Source organism: Tyto alba, unplaced genomic scaffold (assembly GCF_018691265.1).
Source record: "Tyto alba isolate M040663 unplaced genomic scaffold, T.alba_DEE_v4.0 Super-Scaffold_22, whole genome shotgun sequence".
Classification (NCBI taxonomy): Eukaryota; Metazoa; Chordata; class Aves; order Strigiformes; family Tytonidae; genus Tyto; species Tyto alba.
In genome coordinates, this window is record NW_024881296.1 from 10999770 (window position 1) to 11023298 (window position 23529).

Below are 23529 nucleotides of genomic sequence, written 5' to 3' on the forward strand. Positions count from 1 at the left end.
CACTAGAGTGCATGGGTTAATAATTCTCCATCTGACAGGACCCAAAAATAGTAGTCAGCATAGAATCATTAAAAGATGATGGGAATACTAGTAGTGAACAAGACATTTCTCATGAAGAATGGAACTGAAATGTCTTTTAAATGTAGCATAGAAAATCATAAACAGACCCAGTGCGTGAGCCAGACAAGCTGGAACAGAAACTGTATTGGGAATGAGAGTGAAGATAGAACCCTTGAGTGACAGGATGGAACAAGGGAATAATGAAAAGGTTGATCTGGTGCAGCTGCCTTGTTTGTCTGTCAAGTATGGCAGCACTAAGAAGGAAATTATTGTAGCCTTTGCTCTAAAGCTGGAACGAAGGCAGCATGTTTTCCTTACAGTTACTGGCAGACTCTCTTCTATTAGCCACTTTTCAGTGTATCAAATTAATCTATTAATTTGTTCATTGCTCTCTTCAGGACTTTCATACTATTCGTTTCTGAGTAGTCTCAAGCCACACTAGGAGCCTGTTGTGGTCAGGAACTTTCATTTTGGATCTTAAGGATAAAGCACCATGCTTTGCTGTTTACACCGCCTGTTTATCCACAGGCTGAGGTCCTTAAACAAGAACTGGCCTGGAAGTCAGTGCTAGCTAACCCAAACAACCTCTCTGTCTCTGTTAGGCTCTAACCTTCTCAGTGGACAGTCTCCAGAGCATGCTATGCAGGAAGCCAAACAGTTATTATAGTGGTCTCTCCAGGGCTTTATAACCACTGATCTTTGATGTAATTTAAGTAATTTCACCAGAATTATTAAAGACAAATTTAGTGCAAATTGTCTTAGGATAAGAAAAAAGCAGTTATATACATGAAGACACTTCTATTGCTGCCCGATCGCAGAAACTTCAATTTCTCTATGATGGGTCTTTCCCTGACTGCAACTCCAAATAAACTGGTGCAATAAGCACATTTTTTTCTACTTTTGCTGTTATATTATCAAGTATGACTGTGCCTATAAATAATGCAAAAAGAAAGAAGAGGATAGATCCGGAGTACTTTTTACTAATTCTTACTTTCTGCTGGCATATACAAATTGCATGTCATGTGTTGAAACATCATTTTTTCTGATACATTTTTAGACTGCCAGTTAGTAATTAGAAATAGTTATCTTCTATAGAGAGGAGAATCCTACAAGAGAGATTCTGTCTTGGCCAACCTTTTCCTTCTGTTGGAGTGTTCGTTGCTTCTCTACCTATGTCTTTATGTCTTCACTCAAAAGTTCATTGCATTTCAGATGTGGTAAGGAAAATTTGAATCTGTACACCATATAGTTTTATTTGTATGTGTATTAGACATAAATTGATGTATGTAGACTTTGTATAGGTCTTGCAAATAAAACTTCATATGAACACACATTCTTATTTACTCTTCAAACCAGAAGTGGTTTTAATGCTTCTTAGGTTATTTCTGTCAGTTTTTCTCTCCTTTTTAGTGAAACAGTATCTTAATGGTAATCATGTCTCTAAGCCAGTGGATGCTACAGTACAATGGCTAGGATACTTCACTGTAAAAGAAAGATCAAGCTCAATTGACTGTTTTTTAAATGTTAACTTATTTTTTTTCTATGTTTATTTAACTGCAAGCAGGCCCTTCCCTCAGTGAGTTAGAGGACAGAGCTGTTCCTATGTGGAGCAAAAACAGAATAGAAAGCAGGTATCATTCCAACATGTGTTTCCTTTTCACTGCTAGTTCTTTAGGGGAGTAATAGTCCTTAACCCTATGAGAGAAGGATTTTCCGTGAGAACATGCTAAGCCTTAAAGCACCTTTACATAGCGATGCATGGGTGCCTGTTCCTTGTTTCATTCACCTAGGGACTAACTACTGCCAAGTTCTCATTTGAAAGTTTGATTTTCTAGTCACAGACACTGACAAGAGAGGGAAGCTGAAGCCCATGCTCATACCCTGTTTGGTGGCTCAGCATCGTTAGCTACATGGAGAGAATAGTGAGGGAGAAACTGATATCCAGAACTGCCTAATAAAACTGGAACCAAAGTTATTCTGTAGATTGGGGGAAGCAGACACAATTAAGGCCCTGTAAAGTGTAAGTATATGGACTAACTTAGACTCCAATGTAACTAAGAAAATAAGTAAATTTTGTAAAGTTTAGTTGCTTAGTTGTGGAAAGTTAAATGTTTCTCATTTTTCCTGGATGTGAAAGCTTGAATCTCACTTACCTGTGGTGCATGAAAATCTAAAATAAATTCATTAAGTCCAGTGGCTATATCAAATTTTCAAAGGAGCAGGGGGTCTCTGCCATCTTTTTCTATCATCAGTGAGAAAGGATCTAGCTTTTGCTCTTCAGTTATTCTATCTGGTGGAAAGAGCTCTGACCTCAGCTGAAAGGAAAATGTAAATGTCTCAGTGTCAGGTGCCAGCACCCAGTAAATACCCAGTGCATTTTTACATGCAGGTAGACCTTCAGAGGCTGCTGAAAAGGTGAGCTCTAGCTCCTTTGGATGAAAGCTTCAGGAGAGTAAACTTACGTTAAACTGATAGTGCGCCTTGAGGCAGGGGTCAAAGGAAGACATTTGCTCTTTGAGACATTTAGAGAAACATGTCTGGAAACTAGCTCACTGCTGGACATATGAACAACATTGTTCTAATATTTTGCTTAATTCCTCTGTTAGAATTAGTAAATTGTGCCCCGAGAGAAGAATATCCCATGCCAGTCCAAATGACAACAGCCATTTTCACTCTGTTCTATGTTCTCAAAGTATTTGAATTTGACCTTCAGTATGGGAAAACAGAATAGTAGCCTTGAGCTAACATGCCTTAAAGACATTTAAGTATGATGAAGATGTTTCCCTTGAGTTGCCAAGCTAACGTCTAGCCTTTCCCACTCATTCTTCATTAACTGTTTTCAGAGATCTGACTTTCATCTGTCTTCCAAGATTATCCTCACAAGGTAAAGGAGTTGTTTGTCCCAAATAGCTGAGAAATACTTTGTGTTCAACTGGGATAAGTCCCCTCTTAAAGCATATACTGACTGACTTGGAAAGATCCATTACTAGGACAGCATATATGGGGGACAGAACTTTTCATGGAAGGGGGCATTTGATCTGTAAAAAAGGACTAGTCATGCCTTCGCAGATAGCTGTCCAGTAATGTGATTTGGTTTTTTTTTTAATTGTTTCAAAGTAATATCAGAGATTCTTGGTTGTATTTCTGGGTTAAGTATATGAAATAATGTTTTTGGTATCGATGCTTTAAGTTCTTTCATCAGTGCTTGTTTTATTGCCTAAAATTCAACTACAATACAAAAAAGAAAGCAAAGTGACATCTGCCCCTTAGATTTTCTCTGTGAACAGTCAAGTGCAAAGATTCTCCTTACTGCTTAGTTTTGATCTCCCTTTTGCCTCTGTACCATCTCACTGCATGTGATAGCCTGCAAAATCTTTGCAAGATGCAGCTCTGTTGCTTTGACTGCGTCATCAAAAGCCAGCACTACAAAATAGTAGCTTAATTACAAATGTAAAATCAGCTTTTTCACACCAGTTAGTCATTGTTATCTAACACTATAGTAAAGACCCCAAAATGCCAGAGTTAACAAAGTCTTTCATAAAAATTACCAAGCAATTCGTAAGGCTTCTGCAGGACTGACATTTGCCACATGTTTACGTGGCAGCACAAGAAATCCTTGTAAATGTATTACCACTTTCCTACAGGCCATTAGCAAGGAAAGAAGCTTTCTCCTGCAACAGTGTTGACATCACTCTGTCAGGATTTTGGACCCTTTAAACTAGCAGCAAAATCAATACTGTGTACACTATAGAAATAAAAGTAGAAATGTCAGCAGCTGCCTTTGGTTCACTATGGGTTTAGTACTGTGCTTTTTGCTTCCTAACTCACTTCCTGGATGTAAACTCTTTAGCAACATAGGTCCCTGTTTTAGCAGTTTATCCAGTACTTCCACTGGCATTAGTTTTTTGGAGGTTACAGGTAGGTATAGCTTACTTGAAGAACTACAGTAACAGTGTTGTTTAACTCTGTGTCAAATGTTTGTGACTGTAATCTAGAAAAGAAAGATGTTTTGGTCATTGTTATTTTATAAATTGTCTGCATTATTTTAATGTAATAGATAATTGTGTCATGGCAGACGTAGCAAATGGAGCATATTCTGTTTCAATCCCACTCTCATTTAGGAAGGTCTATTACATTTTTGGGGAAAAAACCCAAACAGCTATTAATGTTTCAACAAAAAACAAAATTCTGGCAAGTGTGGTAGTGAATTTGAGTCTCTAATCTTACACTTTGCAAGAGAAATTATTTTACATTAAAACCTGTATAATTGGAACTGTATTTGAATGATAGATTAATATGGGCAGATGTATATCTTTGAAAATATTAGATCTACCTATTGGAAAAATGAAAATTATTTAATACAAATTGCTTATTTTATAAACATTCATTTCAGTAGGGTTTGTGCTACTGTAGCTGAAATTTTGACTGCCTTTAACTTTCTTTTGTTTTGAACTAAACTGTGTCTAAGTAAAAGTTTAATTTGCTTTACCATGGATGTTTTATCTTAAATTTCCTCTGCTCAGAGTGCTTTTTTCAGAGTGTCATTACAGTTCAACTAACAGTATATATGTATTGTGTCCTCATGTGCAACATCTGTACATCTGAGGTGAGTCACTGACAACAGAGGTTGAGCCTGGCGCCTCTGTAACTTCATGTATGAGCTGTTCCTGGAGTTAGAACTCACAGTTCTCTTAGCTGGGGCTGAACCTAGCAGCTGCTAGTGCAGAGTATATGGGATTTATGTGGAGAGGGTTTAGAATATATACTTAAATGACAGAGAAGTTTATAAATTTATAGAGAAAATCCTTCTTTAGCTACCCTTTTATTTTCATCAGGATACTGCTTGGATCACTGGATGTGATTTCCTGCCTCAGCTGAAATGTGTCGTGGCTGTAACTGAAAGAACAGTCATTGTCTGGGACTATAAATCAAAAAGGAGTCAGGTATTGTGTTGGATCAGGCAAATGTTAAAGAGGAATCCTGAAAAATATTATTCATTGCTTTCAATATACACTCACTTTCCTTTTGTCTAACAGGATGTAGGCATTAACTTTTGTCTTTGTAAGAACTCAATAAAACAGTGGAATTTATACTAAAGAAGGAGTACCCTTTCCACACCAAATGTGTGTTACTAGAGTGTCTTAAAAACTTGGAAGAAGGAGGAAAATTTTGTACTATGTTGCAAACTACCCCTGAAAGAATTTATTTTCTATGTATATCTAATGCATACGTGTGCACATGTGTATCTAATGTGTGTACATGTGCATATGTATATCTCAGAATCTATTAAGAATCAAGGGACAGGTCTTCCAAGGAATTTAACATAGACTCTTTTGAGGTAACTTCCTGATTTAAAGAAAATATTTCAGATCCTGCATTTTGTTTAGGACTTTCCAAGAGCAAAAGCATCTTGATGTTGATAGTGTGTATCCATACTGTTAAAGTTTTCTTCAATGCCTTGTTACAAAATACAGCTTTTTCAAGGAATTCTGACCCATATCTTCACTTCTTCCTCCTGTTCCTGGGACTTTTCTCAGCAATTCTGAGCTGGCTGAGAAAATGAGAAGAAGCAAAGTAAATATTTTTAGCATAAGATCAAGCCTTGGGATTATTTTTTTTGTTCTCAGCTTTAGTCCCCACTATACAAAAAAGATGTGGACGGGCTGGAGAGGGTCCAGAGAAGGGCCACAAAGACGATCACAGGACTGGGAAACCTGCCATGTGAGGAAAAGCTGAGAGAACTGGGTTTGTTCAGCCTTGAGAAAAGAAGACTTAGGGGAGACCTTACCACCATGTTCCAGTATTTAAAAGATGGCTACAAAGAAGATGGAGGCTCCCTTTTTACAAGGAGTCACATGGAAAAGATGAGGGGTAATGGGTACAAGTTACCCCTGGGGAGATTCCAGTTGGACACAAGTGGAAAATTTTTCACAAGGAGAACACTGGAATAATCTCCCCAGAGAAGTGGTGGATTCCCCAACGTTGGACACTTTTAAGATTCAGCTGGGCAGGGTTCTGGGTCATCTTGTCTAGACTGTGCTTTTGTAAAGAAAGGTTGGACCAGACGATCCTTAAGGTCCCTTCCAATCTGATATTCCATGATTCTATGCTTCTATGATTAAAAGACCACTCCCCAAGCTCAGACCAATCAGTCAAAGTCTTTCTGTTGATGTAATTGGACTCCTGTGAAGGAAGGCTCAAAAATTTATTCTCCACTCATTATTCTCAAGGTTTTCTCCAGTCATTACATCAGTGAGAGTTGAAAGTGTCCTGTCTCTGAATAGGAGCAGCTTTCTTTTGAGACCACAGAAATAATATATGGACAGTTCTATATCTGTGTTGTGTCTCTTTAATGTTTCTGTGCTACAGACAACAGTGAAGCACTTAATTCCTATGGCATGTGAACCGTTGCCAGTTTAGGTTGGCAAGGATGCTTTAATCGAATAACAGATGGAGTCAGGCAGTAGAACCAATAAACAGTATAATGCAGATGACCCAAAATCCCATTCCCAGGCCTCCTCAGCCCAGCAAAATACAACAAAGACTTGCAGCTGTATTCATTCCCACTATCTCAATTCCTAAAAATTGAAACACCTGCCCATATAAGTACACTTGGTATTCCCAGGCTGTATTAATAACCGGGATTCTGATATAATTCTTCTCTCTGTTACTGCTGCATTTTGTGGTTTAAATAATTTTTCAGTTTGGCTATTTCCCATTTTCTTCTAGACAGCATCTTAATTTTGAACAGGAAACCATATACAGTCTTAGCAAACACACCATCCCAGCTAGCATGGTGAGATCCTCCCTAAAATTTGTAATTATTTCCTCACTGAAATGGAAAAGGCTACCTATGAAATAAAGCCTCACTGAAATCCTTAAAGTTTGCAGTTAACTTCACTTGATCTTTCATGAAACAGCTGTCACAGAGGGACCTCAGAAAAACAAAGTCAATAACTGAATGCTGATCTAAGTAGATAAGCCTCATATGTTCGGTCAACTTAAGGGCTCGTATGCAATATCTAATAAACTATCTATATTTCACAGAATAATTGCTTTATCATCAAACCAATGGCAAATAGTCTGCTCTGTGTTTGCACGGTGACTATGTCAGATCACCTGGCCAAGGATGATATCCTAATGGGAGATGATAAGGGTTATGTTCACCTGCTTACTGTGACCAGAGATCACTTTGGATTGAAACAATATAAAGGCAAAAAAGAGTCACAAGTCCAGGTCTTGAACTCCAAATCTTTTAACATGTAAGTTGCTTATGATAAAATATTATCAGTTTGGCTTTTTTTTTTTTTTTTTAATTTGTTTTTTTCTGTGGCCTAGTGTAGGATTAGTTTTTGTGTATAAATTAACCCCACCTAACAAAGAAAATAATTTTTCAAACTGCAGTAAGTATGATTTGCTTGTTGTTGTGTGAAGTCATTTTCATGTAGGAGATCTTACAACAGAGAGGCTGCAGAGTAAAATTCTAGGGAAGAGTTCACAGCTGCTGTTATCCAGTTTGACAGAGGCACAGCTTTACTGTGCCCAATTAGAATGAAGCCTAATTGTGACTAGGGAAGCGCATGATTCATCTGCAACTTCATCTCTGCTTGCTTTTGATCTGGAAGTGTGGTTCTGTATCTGCCCTGGATATTAAATGTTAGCATTGGTTGCATATAATCTCACTGACAAAATCCCTGTCCACCTAAGGGCATATTACATTAAATGCTAGTATATCCTAATAACATCTCAATTTATATCCCTAGTGTTAAACGCAAACTACATGATGACTGGGTTATGAAAGTTAAGTATATTTCTGACCTAAAATGTTTTGGATCCTGCTCCTCAGACAGCGTTCATTCATTTGTTTTGGATGACATAAAACGACTAAAGGACAACTTGTAAGTATATGACAGCCGAAAAAAATAGATGTTTTGCTTTATAACTCTGCATGATGTCAGTGCCTTGCAAAATGCCATCCTGTTGTATTGAAGCTGTCTTTTCTGTAAATATTGTTAATACAAACAAAAATACAACTATTTAAATACCTGACCATTTTGCTTGTTAACTTTTGATATAGGAAAGGACTGTCCATGTGTTTATTACTTACAACACTTAAAAATAAGTTACATTGGCAATGTTGTTTGCTCCAACTTCTCCTCAGCAGGCAAATTTTCATTAGAAAATTGATTGCTTTGTTACCTGTATATCACTTATTCACTCATTTAAAATTTATATTTAACTAAGTTTCATTTACAGTTTCAGTTTCACAAGGTTCAGTCACACAGGCTTAAACCAAGAAAGCAATTTATTCTGAGGGCTGTGAAATTAATTGCTGTGCAGCAGGAAAGAGGTTGTGGCCTCCTTATTTGTGCTATATACATATACTTATTCACATGGCCCACCAGTGCTATAGCTGATTCCAAGCCTTACTAGTTTGTGATTTTAGAAGAATTTATAGTCCAATTAAAAAATAAATAATACAAATACATTTTGATGTAGAAAGGAATTGTAAATAACTTGTAGATAAAACTTTTCATTCAAATATCTCAAAGCACTGTAAACATTAGGTCAGCTTCACAATTCCTCTGTGAGGTACATCCAGAGACTAATAGATTTTTAAGGCTAGTAGCAACAATTATAATCTGTCTTATCTCTTGTATAACACAGACCATAAATATTCACATAGTAAATATTGCATCAATCCAATAACTTTAGGTTTTATAAGTATTGTATGTCTGATGTGGACGGGGAAAGTGAAATATGAAATAATTATAGGTTGTCCAAGGTCACATACTGTGTCAGGAGAAAAGCTGAGAAATCCTGCTTGATTTTGTTGGGAGTTTTGGAAAAATTGAATTAATTTGAGGAGAAAGGAAACAAAGACTGCAGAGCCAAAAGTATAGTCTAAAGAGTATATGCTACCACCATACACTGTTTCTAATACAGAACGTTAACTGCAAATATCTTGATAGGTCTTTTTCATTTAATGCTGACTATAACTATGTCTCCAGTTGCAAAAGATACATTTTTCTAAGCAGTTTCATGCAGCAGCTAAATGAAATTGTATTTAGACAACTGAAAAATTACACAGCTGTTAAAATGAAATTAATAGCCCTAAAAATAGCTATGGATCAAATCACTTTGAAATGCCCATTCCATGAGTAATTATGGTTGAAATATATGATTTACTGGTGCTAACAACATAAGTTTCCCCAATTAACTTCGCAGCAAGCAATTGTTAGTGTGCTTGAAGAGGGATGCAATATAGCTTGTCTCCAGTGTGACTGTTAAGTTTCTTTGTGGATAATGGCTGACAAGCAGTTATAATCTTTTCGTGTAAAGTATCGAAAAAAAGAGAGGTGTGGGTGGCATCACAGCGTGCTTCTCTTGGAAGGCCATGACTTGGGCAGGACTTCACACTGCCATAACTCCTTATTCACACTGATGTTGGAAGAGTATCAAGACTGTTCATTAAAGAGCCAATGGACAGTTATATAGAAGTATTAAAATTACGAATTAAAGGTAGAATATGACAATTCCTGAGGAAATCTGTCAAACACACATTTAAATCAATTAATTGCTCTTTTATACCATCAAGAGAATGAAGACCCCTCCATTAGAGCTCTGGAAAGAAAGCTCTGCTGCCTGTAAGTAGTAGGGGTTGAATGGCCTTTTATTTACACCTGCCTAGAAAAATCAATCTCATTCATGAATCCTCAGTTTCCAGAGTCTTTTGTCAAATTTACTGTCATCTTCAGTTATGGTTTTCAGTATTAATGGTTATTCTTTGGCCCAAAATAAATGAACTACCTGCTTGTCTGGATTTCAAAGAAAAAATTTAAACAGGTACTCATGTAATTCTGTATGGCTAATTTACACTGACAGCCATTGTTTCCTGGGAGTGATATGTGTTATCCATGCTATATCTGAATCCAAAAATCAAGAAAATATTCACTCATTAGCAGCAATGTATAAAACATGGAGAAACAAGCAGAAATTGCTTAAAGGATGAGTTTTGAACGGACACTGAGTCAATCTCTGTCTGTGCTGGCTGTTTGAATTCCTGTGCTTTAGCAGTGAACACAAGAGAACAATTCAGTTGAGTTTCAGAAACCTACAGTCTTTTCATGTTATTATACAGCACAAAGTACATAAAATAGATATTATGCATTATACAATACATTATACGTAAGCAGCAGAAAAGGAAGTGCACTTACTTTGTGCAAAATAGAGGCCACAGTAGACTTCCACGTCTGAAACAAAGGCAATTGATTTGATACTTTTCCTCAGTGATGAACTTCTTTAAGCACCCAGACAAAGGCTTACTTTGGCAACAGCTACCATTTTAGGATTCTCTTTGGAGTATGACTGATAAAGGATGCAGGTGTTTAAGTCAGAGATTTATTACTTTAATGGAAAGCGCACACTGTTTCTGTTTTATTGATGCTAGTATCACTGTAAGTCTATATGATTAGAAATCAATTTGCTTTTAGTAAGTGATTGTATACATTATGCAAACAGCTATTCTGTATACTACAGAAAAGTAAGGTGAAATGACTGTAGACTGTATTTTCCTAATTTTTCTTACCTGATTAACTGTTTTATTAATGATTACAGACCTGTAAAGGAATTTTCTGTCCCTGGAGGAGTCAATGCCTTCACATACTGTGGAAAAGCAAAAGTCATTGTCACCGGGGGTAAGTACTGGGGTTTTTTTCAAGAGATTGTTCTGTTGTGAATTTTTTTTTCCCAGTTAAATAAGATAAAATAAGCTGAGTTAGTATCCTAAGAATTTAAGTAATGGCTTCTGCTTTAAATGATCGGAGACAGAAGTCTTGCTTGTAACTGCTGGGAGGTTCACTCTGGAAAGATATACTTCCTGGCAGGACTGTCTCAAGGGCTCGGTCTGGATTTGATTCCAGCATCATGTTATTTATATAATAAACCAGGAGAAACAGTATGTTGAATTACTCTAGGGCGCCTTTCCAAGTCATGGTGGTGACTGTCTTGGCCAGGTTATACACATTACTCTTTGCAGTATCAGCAGTGCTCCCATCCCTTCCTATTAGCCTTTAACCATCCTTTTCTATCTTAAGCAATCATCTTACCGCTTTCTGTTGCTCATCTCTGATCACATTTCCCCAAAGCTTTACTCTTCATTCTTTTTCCCAAAGCAGACTGCAGAAATTGCACTCTTACATCCATTTCATCCATGTTATTCAATAATTTCATGAGCCTTTCTTTTGCAGTGATCATATTTTTTGCTGCAGAAATGTGGCTGGAGTATGGCAGCAGTCTTGTTTGTATATTCTGTCTGACAGGGTGGTGCCCTGGAAGGACATTGATGCTGCCTGTCTCCAAGTCTTTAGTATGAGATCTTGCTTAAAACTTTGTTAAAAATTGCAGTAGCAAACACAGCAGTTCTTATGTCTATATTCACCAAGAAATAAAAAAAAATGTCCAAGGCTCTGTTATCCAGCCTTGATAATATGCAAAACAGTAAAATATATTTGAAAAAAAAACAAAAAAAAACAAAAAACCTAGACATGGCAAATAATGCAATTCGAGTTGAATTGTAGCAGTTTATCAAAGGGAAGACTGTGACAGATACCAAAATAAATATCAGACAGTTCTATTGATTTTCTAGACACAAGATTTAAAGGGAAAGCAATAGGGCTATGGGAAAGTTATTAGTGAAAATTCTGAAGTTTAGCCTTGGAGGAGATCTTATTTACATTGATTTCCTTGTCACAAAAAGTAGTCTGGAGAAATTTACTGATGGCATGAAGTAGGGAGGCCCTATAAAACAGAATGGGATTAGTATTTCCTTCAGGTCAAACTGGAGGATTTTACTGTAGTGATAAAACCAAGGTGAAGTGTCTGAATAGGACAGAAGGTCAATTACAAAGGAACTAATAAAAGACTCTGTTACACACTGAAAATTCTTCTTACAGAAATAGCAGAAGAAGAGAAAAATCTGGATAAACTTTCTAAGAAAATAAAAATAGCTATGGTAGGCCAGAGCAAAGGTGTGCTTATCCCGCTATCTCCTCATTGACAGTTACCAGCAATAAACACGGCAGAGCATAGGAATAGGGCAATCATGCAACGATACTTGCCCTAGGTACCAGTGTTAGTTGAAATATCTGTTCTGCAGGTAACAAGTCATTAGCTTCTCTGAATTTTACCCTAGTAAAACCTCTGCTTTACTGGAGTCCACTGTAAGGTTGATGTGAGCCATGTTTGAGAAAGACTAGTTGAATATGGAAAAAGGGTGGAGGAAACCTATCACATAGAGATTAAACCTATGACGCAGAGACTAAAAAGTGTATTTTATATAACCTAGCAAAATGACAATTAACAAGGAATGCCATTGCTATATATAAAAATATCAAGAAAACATGTATTAGAGCAAAAATTAGAGCAAAGATGTTCTGGAAGAGTCTTCTGAATAGTGGCGGTTGCAGAAAGAAATATCCTTCTCAGTTTAAAATGGAGCTTGAAATTTTTGAAAAGAATAGATTGCATATTTGTCTGTGATGGTTGGAGGCTGGACATGGAGTGCCGGACCCATCTAAACAGCTACCTAGGCAGAATATTTTAGGAGATGAGCTTTCTCAACACTGCATTTTAATTTGTCTTGATTTTCACTGCAAAGAAGTACAGAAAGCACGGGCAACATGACAAAAGTTTAATAATATTGTGTTCAAGGACTTTGTAATGATGATTTTGAAAAAGTAGAAGAGTTGGGCTTACTTCTAACAATCTTCCAGTCTATTCCTGGATTATAACTTTTACATACCCTTGAGTTGGAATCATGTCTTGCTTGTTCACCCACTGGCCTTCATCTTGATACTTAAATGCATTCTCCTGACTCTCACCTTCACTGCCAGTGCTTAGCCCTGCTGCTTCCACTGAACACAAAAGGAAATTATTCCTGAGATGAATTACTAAGAGTCACAGGGGACAGTGAGAATGCATGGCCAAAGATAAAGACAGAGTGGGATCATCTCTCAATTTCACTGTGAAGTTTAGATCAGCCAGGGGCTACTATGAAGCTGTATCCAGAATTAAGAATAATGTAATAGTGCTTGAGAGATCCATCTACTAAAGTCTACAAAATCTGAGCTTTAGAGTTCAGTGCTCTGTTAATAAAATACACTGCCCACAATGTCACAGCAGTCAGTAAGACTAGAGCACACTGTGTTTGCCTCTGTATCTTAAAAGCAATCTCTCTCTCGTCTGGGTGAGAAATGCATGTTGATGATCCAGTTAATGAGAGAATTAAACTGTTTAAAATTAACATAGGCTAGTTGTGTTGATTAGGAAGACTGCAATTTTACCTGTAATATACACTAAAAATCAAAGACCAGAGCAGGTAATTAATTCAGGAATCATACCTAGATTTCTTCGTGACATTCGCAAACATTCGCAAACGCTATGTTTATATGTCACCTTCAGCAATTAAAAGACAAATCCAACCTTTGTTTTCAGGCTAATTTCTAAAGTATTCAGCGGGGATAAATCTGCTAACCACTTTACTAATCCCCAACCCATTGTCTTCTAGCCAGATGTTTACACAAATGGTATTCAAAATACTACAATGTATTATTACACTGGGAAGTGACTATTAAAAAAAGTCATGTTTTAACACCCTTACTGTTCCGTCACTTATTTAGTTGTATTTGAATATGCTCATGAGTTTGTCAGTACTGTGACACAACCTAACTTTGTCTTCCAGATATTTGACATTTGTAATAATGAATAACAAAGATAAAAGCAAACTTGGTACAGAGTTCACTTTTCATGCTAAAAGCTAGACTTCAACCAGTAAAAAGATAAAAGCCTGATAGTGGCCTAAAATATGGAGCCCACAGTAGTTCAGAATATCTTTTCTGTGTAGCATTTTGCATTAATATTATGTTGAATGGTAAAGTGATACGGTTTTCTACTTATTCTGTGTCCATTTCAATTCCAACTATGTCTTAATCATCACCTCAGGGAACAGCTACAGATAAAATCAAATTATGTATGCACATAAACTCTGTAGATGATGAGTTTTAAATGACATGGTACATCAACTTCTAACCCTATTAGTTCTTCAAATCCAGCTATTGTTCTCCTGTGAGCAGTAAAGTAGAAGAAAAACTATTAGTAATTTCTAAATCTAGCCCGATAAAAGGAAGTCCTCTGTGCATGCTCTGTATCCTTTGTGTATTCCTGGCACAAGTGAGGTAACTTGTAACATCTTTTTTTTATTTTTTTTTTTTTTTTTTTACTGGCACTATACATTGGTATTGACATTTTCAGGAATTCCCAGGAATTCTAGTTATAGAAATCATATCCCAGGACTCCAGTAATATTAGGCCTCAGAAACATAGCAGAGTCTTTTCTATGATTCAGTCTAAATTTAAGAAGAACATATGAAGACAGACAAGGCAGCACAACAAAAAAAGAAAGAGACATTGATCAATATGATAAGCATATGAACTTGTGTTAGTTTACCAGATGTCTAACTGTTTTGAAGTTTTGCAGCCATTATAACCCAAGATTATTTAAAAGGCAGGCTTGAAGGAATGACAAGTTATTTTAAAAAATAAACATTCCTTCTGTGGGAAAGGAGCAGCATAGAAAGAAACCAGGGGTTATGTTTTTCATTTCCAGTTTATCAGAGGATGCCAAGCTAAGCCTAGCATTTTTCCATTCAAAAATGCTATTGTTCTTAAGGTGGTTTCAACACCACTGAAATGCAGACATCTCGGCAGACTTGTAATACCATGAGAATTGCAATACTGTGTAAGCAAGGGAGACAGTTTGACAAAGCCTCACATGTTCAAAGAAGGTATTGAAATCCATAACATCCAGCTAGAATGGAGCTGTGGTCATAGAATCTGACTTTCAAAAAACCCCTAAGCATATGCTTTCATAATTATTTATCTTGGAAGGTAGAATGCTGAACTGAGCTCATTATGATCCAAATCATTGATTTCACAGAATCTTAAAAATTTGCTGTCGGATATGTAGACAGATAATTGATCATCTTCAAACTTTTCTTGAATGTGCTTAGTACCTGTGCCTTCTGTGTCAGCATTCTGAATCTTGGAGACCTATTTGGAGCACAGAGAAAATTAATGTTCCAGCAAATGTACCAGTGAAGCAGTGAATGTTAGGGCAATCTGACATTAGCCCAGAAAGAGGGGAGAGAACACGTCTCCTATAACCAAAACCACCATTATCTCCATATCAGTAAAAGGAACTGAAACTAATTCACTATTTCATGTGAGAAGCAGACAGTATTTTTAACGTAGGGAAAGGTTTTATTTCTTAATGGCACTTGTTAATATCTTAAGTAAGTAACATGTATTAGTGGTTCTGCACCACAATTAAAGGGCACTATCCTCACCTTAATTCATCTGCCATCACCTCAGGAATATAAAGAACAGAGCAGTTAGGAAGACAAAGAAAGGTCCTGTTCCTCAACAGTGCAGCAAGTAGTTGAGTTGGTCAGATACTGTCAACAGCTTCTGCCTAGTTCACCATCATTTTCAGACATGACAGTTTCCATTTGGGGCTGCTAAAGGGCATGCTGTTGAAGCAGTTCCCTCTGACATTATAGCTGATCTCACCAGTCTCACTGGAGGCCAGTTTTTGTGTCCTCCTGTTGACCTCATGAAAAGTCTGCAAGCTGAGTTTTACTCCCATGGTCTTGTTTCTCAGTAACGTATACTGTCCTGGTCACAAGGGTTCTGCTAGCTCGCAGGACACACCTGTGACAGCCTAACACAACATCTGGGGAGGTGAGCAGGTGCCCACCACCTTCTGCAGTTTCCCTACCCAAAAGGGCTTCACAAACCACTTGTGCAATTATAGCCCTTTTAAGCTACTTCCTGCCATGCTTACAGCGTAGAAAGCTCATCTAGAGTAGTTTTGCCTGAAAGTCCCCTTGAAAAGAAACTGGTTCCCACTGAAGTTACTGCCAGTCAGCTGCTTACCCACAGTACCCATTTCCTATGCAGAAGTTATCCCATCATGCTGGCACAGGTGTTTGCATGGTTGCATTCTCAGTCACACTTGTGAAATGAGCTGGCATAAACCAAAATGAGTTTCTGTTGTAGCTATTTTAAGAGTAGATAATTTCTCCAGTGAGCCTCTCTCATTTAGAAAGAAGCTACATAAACAGCAGAGTCAATTTAACTGAGAGGACAATAATGCTTCATAGAGGAAAAGGGAGATGGGGTGCTCCTAAATGAACCTAAATATCACTGTATTAAGAAGGAAAGGAACAGATTTCTAGAGAGAAGGAGCGAGGGACTGACCTGTGACAGTAGGTTGAAAAAGCTTAAGGAAGATCCCTGGAGAGCAGACTACAAGAGCTCTTCTCTTTGTTAACAAAACTGAGCTGAGCATTCCAGTCTTGAGGTTGGGTAATTGTTCTCCTGGGGCATGTAACTTCCTAGTCTATGTTTTTTAGGCTTTCTGCACTTCACTTTAAGCTGAGAGAAAACTATAATTCAAACTGAAGTCTATATAAAATGTGGCTATTTCATTTATTGTGTGTCAAAATAGAGTGTTCAGCTAATTGTATACAATTCATACAATTGCAATATTTGCCAGGAATTGAAAGTTAAAATATAAATTAATTAATGTCAAATTTAAACTGGGCTCATGTTCTCTTGAAACTCCTGTGAAAAATATGAAGTATTTCAGTGTACTAGGTATAGTTGTGTTTACATTAGTATGTAAACCCAGGATTTTACTAGTACATTTTTAACATCTTTGTGTTTTGAAATATTTATGGAAACTATTACAAAAATACTGCCAAAAGATGAATCTATAATGCAATCAAGGATTATTCCCTAAATTATAGTTAATTCAATGTTTGAACATACAAATAAATATGAAAGACCTAATTCTCCTTTATTTCAAGACACAAAATCACTCATCATCAGTTATTGTTTCCTATCTGCCCTCAACTTCTATGCCTGATCCCCTTCCAGTTCTTCATGCCCAGCCTCTTCCATAGAGGTGATCATGCCTTAATTTCCTGGCTAAGTGGATACAAAAATTGTTTTGACATTTTTCTAAATTAGTTCTCTGAAGGAAAAAAATATGAGCTTCAGTTCTATTTCTAATATTCTCTTTCTGTGGGACTAGCACAGGTAGTCACGCCCAGTGTCCCTGATATTCCTCTAGCAAAATAAAAAGACTTTGAAAGGCAAATTCTTATGTGTTTTTAGTCAAAGTTTGGGGATAAGCAATGAAAACATAAGCTGGAATCCAGCCCTTGGAATGAAAAATTCACATCTTTATGTGGGAATTGCCTACATGATGAAAGCAGAAACGTATTACAAAGCTTATTTGTAATACCAGTGATGATTCAGTTTTTCTGACTGTATATTTTTTTTATTATTATTATTTCAGGTCATGACAAGCTCCTTCGTTTGTGGCATCCTGCTATTAATAGTAGGCCTACAGGGAAGCTATCAGGACACAAACATAGTATTGTGGAAATTGTGGCAAATGAAAAAGATCAACATGTCATCAGCCTTTCCTCTGCAAACGTAAAACACTTTTCTTAACTTCATGGAAATAATTATATAAATGCAATTAGGAGTCTGGTTTTGAGTAAGCACTTCTGATAGTATCTAGTCCTAATCTCATTGTTTATCAGTTCATTTATTTTAATAACAAGGTGGAGTTTTAGCTTAAAATTTTCAAACTATTTTATATCGAGAAGCAAGATTAGACTGGAACTATCTGACATATTTTCTTTCTGAATGTGACAAAAGAATACTTACAATAGTAGATACTAACATTCTGGTAATTTCCGTATTGCTTTGGCAGCTGCCAGGTTTATAACATAACCTGTACCTGAACGCTTCGCCCAGTAGCGATCACCTGCAAAAACTTCCTACAGCTTCATTTACCCTTCGTTTACCTGCCTGTCAGCGTACTAAACCCATAGGTGGAGTTTTTCTTTCACTGGTGTCTCTGTACATCAACTATTGACCTCTTTCTGAACAGTGTCTTTTACAAGATCACTCATCTCACTGATCCAAAACATTGTCCATGATCAGGAATGATAATAAAATTAATAATAAAACTCCAACCAACTATTGCAAGATTCTGCTGGAAATGGATGGGTTTCCTTTAAGTTACTGGTAGAATCATGGCATCAGTGGTTTATCTCATTTGTCAAAGTGAGACTATTCAAGAGAAAATAAAAACTTCTAAAAATATGTGCAAAAATAAATGAGAAGACCCTGAAGGAGTAATTATGAACTGCTATGGAGCTCTTTCAAGAGTGGCCCTATAAAATATTTTCAATATTCAACAGCATTCAATAATTTCATTAACATCTACAGTGATGGGATAGAGAACATACATACTAAATCAACCAGTTGCTCCAAACTGGTTAAGGCTGCAGGCCCTGAGCAGAGGTATTAGAGTTCAGAATAGTCATTAAAATTGAAGGTATGATCTATGAAAAATACCTCCTATAAAGCAGTAAGGACCTAATATATTTGAGCTATTGAGAGATCCATCTATCTCAAAGTCTTCCAGCTTTTTGTTGGATTATATAAGAAATACTACTGAGCTATTTGTTCTGTCCTTGCCACCTCTCTGCCATAATTGCTTACCATTGCTTATTGAAGTACCAGTAAATATGTTTTCATGTCTTTAATACTATTCTTAAAATAACCCATGCCTTTCTAAAAGTACTACTAGCTGAGAATGAGTCATCAGAAATATCCCATCTTCACATAATCCTGGAGCCATAACCATTCCTCTTTCCTCACTCCTATAAATCTATAACTGTCTGCTCTGTAGGTAACTCTGTACATTTGCTACAGGCATACATTACTGCCAAACCAAGGAGCGTTTTGACAGCCTGCAAGGTATCCATGCGGGAAAAATGGAATAAGATGTAAGACATGACTTAAGGCGAATAAATGTACATGAAGATATTTATAGAAAAGCAACAAAGAATTAAGCCCCTGGGGCAGTAAATGACTAGATTTCTTGATGTCCATTCAGGCCTTTCTGTGATTCAATATGATGACTCAGAGGGAAGCAAAATCTATTTTACAAGTCTCCAAGTATGTGGACATCTGATCTTAACTAAATGTAGCTGAGTTGTGCCAATGATACCAGTAAGATCACTTGTGCATGAAAATGTAATGTGAAAGTATGTTTTAATTAAAAGCTATGGGTCTTTAAACAGAGCTGTGAGTTATAAGGCAGAGATTACACTTCTCAAAAAATAAAAAGAAAGAGAGATAAATTCCTAGACTTTCAAGTCAGGTAATTCTTGCAGTCATAGTTGAAAACTATATCAAAAAAGAAGGGATCCCTCACAGAGAAGTCTAAAGGACTTTATAAATAAAGTGACTATCACTCTGTGCCTCAAAGAATTTACAGTCTCTAGATTATATATAGTATAGACAATAGCAGAGGAAGGTCAGCTGTAACAGGATTGCTTCCAACCCATTTGAAGCTCGTTTTTGTTTATATAAACAAGAACCAGATATTATATGAAAGTGTGCAACTTCCCAGAGAACTTTTAACATTATATTAAACACATAATTTGTTTCTAATTAAAAAACAAACACGTTTGCTTTCCAATCTGCCTATCATAAGAAAAATCAAAATAGTTTTCTCTATTTTGTTTTCATCTTTCAGTGACTGTGATATAGGAGGCTGCTGAAGCAAAACAAGGAGAGCCTATATGTCTCCACTGTAAATAAGTTAGTTAGAGATCAGTGATCTCATGGAAGTATTGTAACCAAGGGAAACAAAATCTCTTTATATTCAACAGATTTTGCATTAGCTGTTTGACAGAATAGCAGAACTAGGGAAAATCTTAAGGAAATTAAATCAGCACTTTTTCTGGACATTCTCAAAATTAAATTTAACCTAAAACATGTCTGATATTCATATTAAAATAAAAAATAACTTTTGAAAATAACTTTTATAAGATAAAATAACTTTTTTATCATGCCATTTTCCAGCTAAAAATACAGAACAAGGTAAAAAGTAGGGAATACTTTTCTTTTAATTAAGATTTGTAATTTTTATATTGCCACATTTGAAAGCTCAGACTGATTTTACACTTTATGGCTATTATTCTTGAACTATGCTGAAAATTTTCCTGTCTTACTGTAAAGGTACTTTTATGCTATATAAATTACAAAGCTTCAAAACAGCATTGATTGTAGTATTTAACCTGTCACTGTTGGGTTAAACACTATATTCTTTAGGTAGATGTGTATTCACAGGCTGGAGTATTCTTTATACTGTCAAGGCCTCTCTCAGAAATGCAGTAAATTTCTGTATATTCTATGTATTGTTTCCATTTCCTTCAGGAAGTGAGATGTGAATGTCAACAGTATCATCTTCCCAGTCAGGTTGTTTCCTAGTGCTCACCAGACATGGATAGTCCTTATTTTCTGACAGAAGTGACTGTAGTGAGAAAGTTATAGTTTCACAGGTGGACAATCATAACTTCTATCAGAAAACCAGGGGAAATTAAAGAAAGATGGGAAATTTTTGTACATCGTACAAGAATACAAAAAACCTTACATATTACAGTAGGTAAACTTCTCATTATTTTTAGTTCTTTAAGGGACTTAAAGAGATGATACACAAATTACTTATTAAACTTCACTACCTTTGCACTTTATACTCGTGAGACCTGTCTTGGCATGATCCACTACTGTATTTTGTGGAATAATATGCATGTCAGAATTAAGAAACTATTCTGTATCTGTCCTTCTCTACCTCCAGCACTTCTCTTTTAAGTAGACTCATGCTGATCACGTTCAGTCCTGTGGTCTCAGTGGATCCTATGGGCATCCTACATATTTTCTGCTGCAAGCAAAGACCTTAATTGATACAGAGATAGATTATATCTGTTAAAATAAACTCTTAAAATGTTTTGATATTAGAGTAATACATTAAATGTCCTTGCCTTTGTTAGTGGCCCATGGGTCAGACAATAGTAAGGGCTGAACAGTGGGAATAGGGCATATTCCTGTGAAGTATATTTAGGAACCTTTTAGAGGAAAAAATTCCTAAACCATTTTCTTCTTTAAACTTACCCAATATTCTGTTATTTCCTGTCCCATTTTCTGTTATTCAAATTACTTTGTCTCTCGGGTAGTCTGCAAAAAAACCCTACAAAGTTAGCCTAGAGAAGAGAAGAGTCAAGGGAGATCTCATCAATGTATATAAATATCCAGAGGGAGGGTGTAAAGAAGGTGGTGCCAGGCTCTTTTCAGTGGTGCCCAGTGACAGGACCAGAAGCAGTGAAAACTGAAACACAGAACGTTCTGTCTAAACATCAGGAAACACTTCTTATGCTGTGAGGGAGACCGAGTGCCGGTGCAGGGTGCCCAGAGAGGTTGTGGAGTCTCTGTCCTTGGAAATATTCCAAAACCATCTGGACATGGTCCTGGGCAACCTGCTCTAGTGGGGTTAGACAAGATGACCTCCAGAGGTCCCTTCCAACCTCAACCATTCTGTGATTCTCTGGAAAAGTAAAAGGAATTAGAACTAATTTTAAATGTATTTTTTTTGGCTCCTACCTACATTTTCCTTTTCTAGTTCTTAAACTTGGATGGTGTATAATATACGTGCAGGCTTACAACCGACATGCAGCTGGACTGTTTGAGGAAAATATCTGTCCTAGCTATGGTTGTATCTTTGCAAAATGATATTTTGTTTTTCAGTATATCTGAGAAAGCACAAATTTCCTTCATGAATGGATTGTCCTCATGCATTCTTAGCATACATGAAGGAAATGATCCATTAAGTGTTCTGTTTCTGTATTAAATAATCTGTATTCTGTATCAAATATATTTATTTAAGTATTTGCATACTTATTTGAGTATTTACATACTTAATATATATTAAGTATTCTGTATTAAATAATCTGTATTTGCTGCAGATGGAAACAGAGTGGGATCTATATTCAGCCTACGTTGATTTTTATAGTTCTTCTACCAGAAAACTGAGATCTAGCGTTTAAGCTATATTAAATTTCCAGACCTGTAGTTTTCTGGATGCTTATTCCTCTATGGAGGAATGAAGAAAAAGGAGATCTTAAAAATGTAAATGAAGGGTTATACACCTGAAAATTAATTCAAACACTATGTCTAAGGTGAGAGCAGCATTCTAAGATTAGCTGAAGATTGACAGTGGGAACCTGGCTGTTTTTTGAGCTCTTCTGATCCAGGTGTTAATGGGCAATCACCTCTGTCCTGCACCTCTATCTTCCTTTTTCTGATCCACACACGATCTAAATGTCCACTGAAACGGTTCTCCAGAAGAGTTGAGGGTTATTTTTCCTTTGAACTAGGGGTCAGGCAGGTCTATTGTCAGCACGCAGTACAGAGACAGACATACAGAGCCTTTACACACTCTCAGTCATTGCATAGCACCCAGTAAATCTCCTGCATGCTCATTACTATACAATTAGACCCACTATTGCAGTTTGATTTCTTTCCAGCATTCTTCCATGTTTGGGAAAAGGAAAATAACCTATATATTACCAGGTTAATGATACTATCTGAGGAAGTGACTTGAAACGTTCATAATTTTGAACTTCACCAAATTATTATCTCAGTAAGGCAGTAGTTGTAGTACCATCTGCTGCACCACATTGCTTTAATATGCTTAGAGCTAAATCCTCCTTGACTCAGCCTCACAAGTAATCTCATTGACATCAATTTGTTCCTAAGTCTTCTAATAACTACAGGGAGTTGTAGTGCTTTGAAGGATCACCTTCAGGGATCACAAGACACACAACGGCATTTTCTGCAGGTAACTTACTCTATTAAATAACACTGCAAGCAGAACTGCAGTTTGACCTCTGCTTCCTGCCTGGTGATTTTTGTCTTTGAGGGCTCAGAGGCTGTGTATGAACTTGTAAACTTTTTCACTTAGACCTTGGAGCCTTCAGTGACCCCCTGGAACAGTTGAACAGCATAGCAAATAGGGGCAGATAAACTAAACACTTCAACAGAAAATCAGCTTTAATTGTTGCTTACTCTTCCTGTCTATGCCTACAGAAAATGCTGTGGCTAGTGCAACTTCTTCCTGCCCCAAGAGTGGTTGGATTTTGGATTTCCCTGCACAAGTGTTTTTACATAAGTTGTTTTAAAGACTTTCACCATCATCATTCTGTAAAACTGAGGAAAGCTGTCTGTCTTTTTCAAAAAACAGGTTTTCCTTAACTTACAAAAGGTATCAGCAGGATGTGAGAGTTTGGAGGCACTAAAAGGAAGTTACATTTTATTCTTGAGAGTTGTTGAGATATTTTCTTTAGAGCAGTGTTTTAAGGTCAATTTCTTATTGTTAACTAGCAGTAATTTGAAGGGATTATTTTTTGGCAGGGCAGGGGGGTGGGTGGTGTCAGCAAATCTTGGACTTCTTTAGTCCTTTTCTATCTCAGTTAATTACAGAAAG

At 36.7% G+C, this 23529-nt stretch overlaps 1 protein-coding gene across 1 annotated transcript in view; it reads left to right on the top strand.

Annotated features, from left to right (window-relative positions):
- WDR64 (WD repeat domain 64) overlaps positions 1–23529 on the top strand; it is a 74820-nt gene that overhangs the window by 23464 nt on the left and 27827 nt on the right. The window contains exons 8-12 of the mRNA XM_042796183.1: positions 4896–5003; positions 7108–7322; positions 7824–7958; positions 10678–10757; positions 17482–17621. Coding sequence (XP_042652117.1) covers positions 4896–5003; positions 7108–7322; positions 7824–7958; positions 10678–10757; positions 17482–17621 — 678 coding nt within the window. The remainder of the gene's footprint in view (positions 1–4895; positions 5004–7107; positions 7323–7823; positions 7959–10677; positions 10758–17481; positions 17622–23529) is intronic.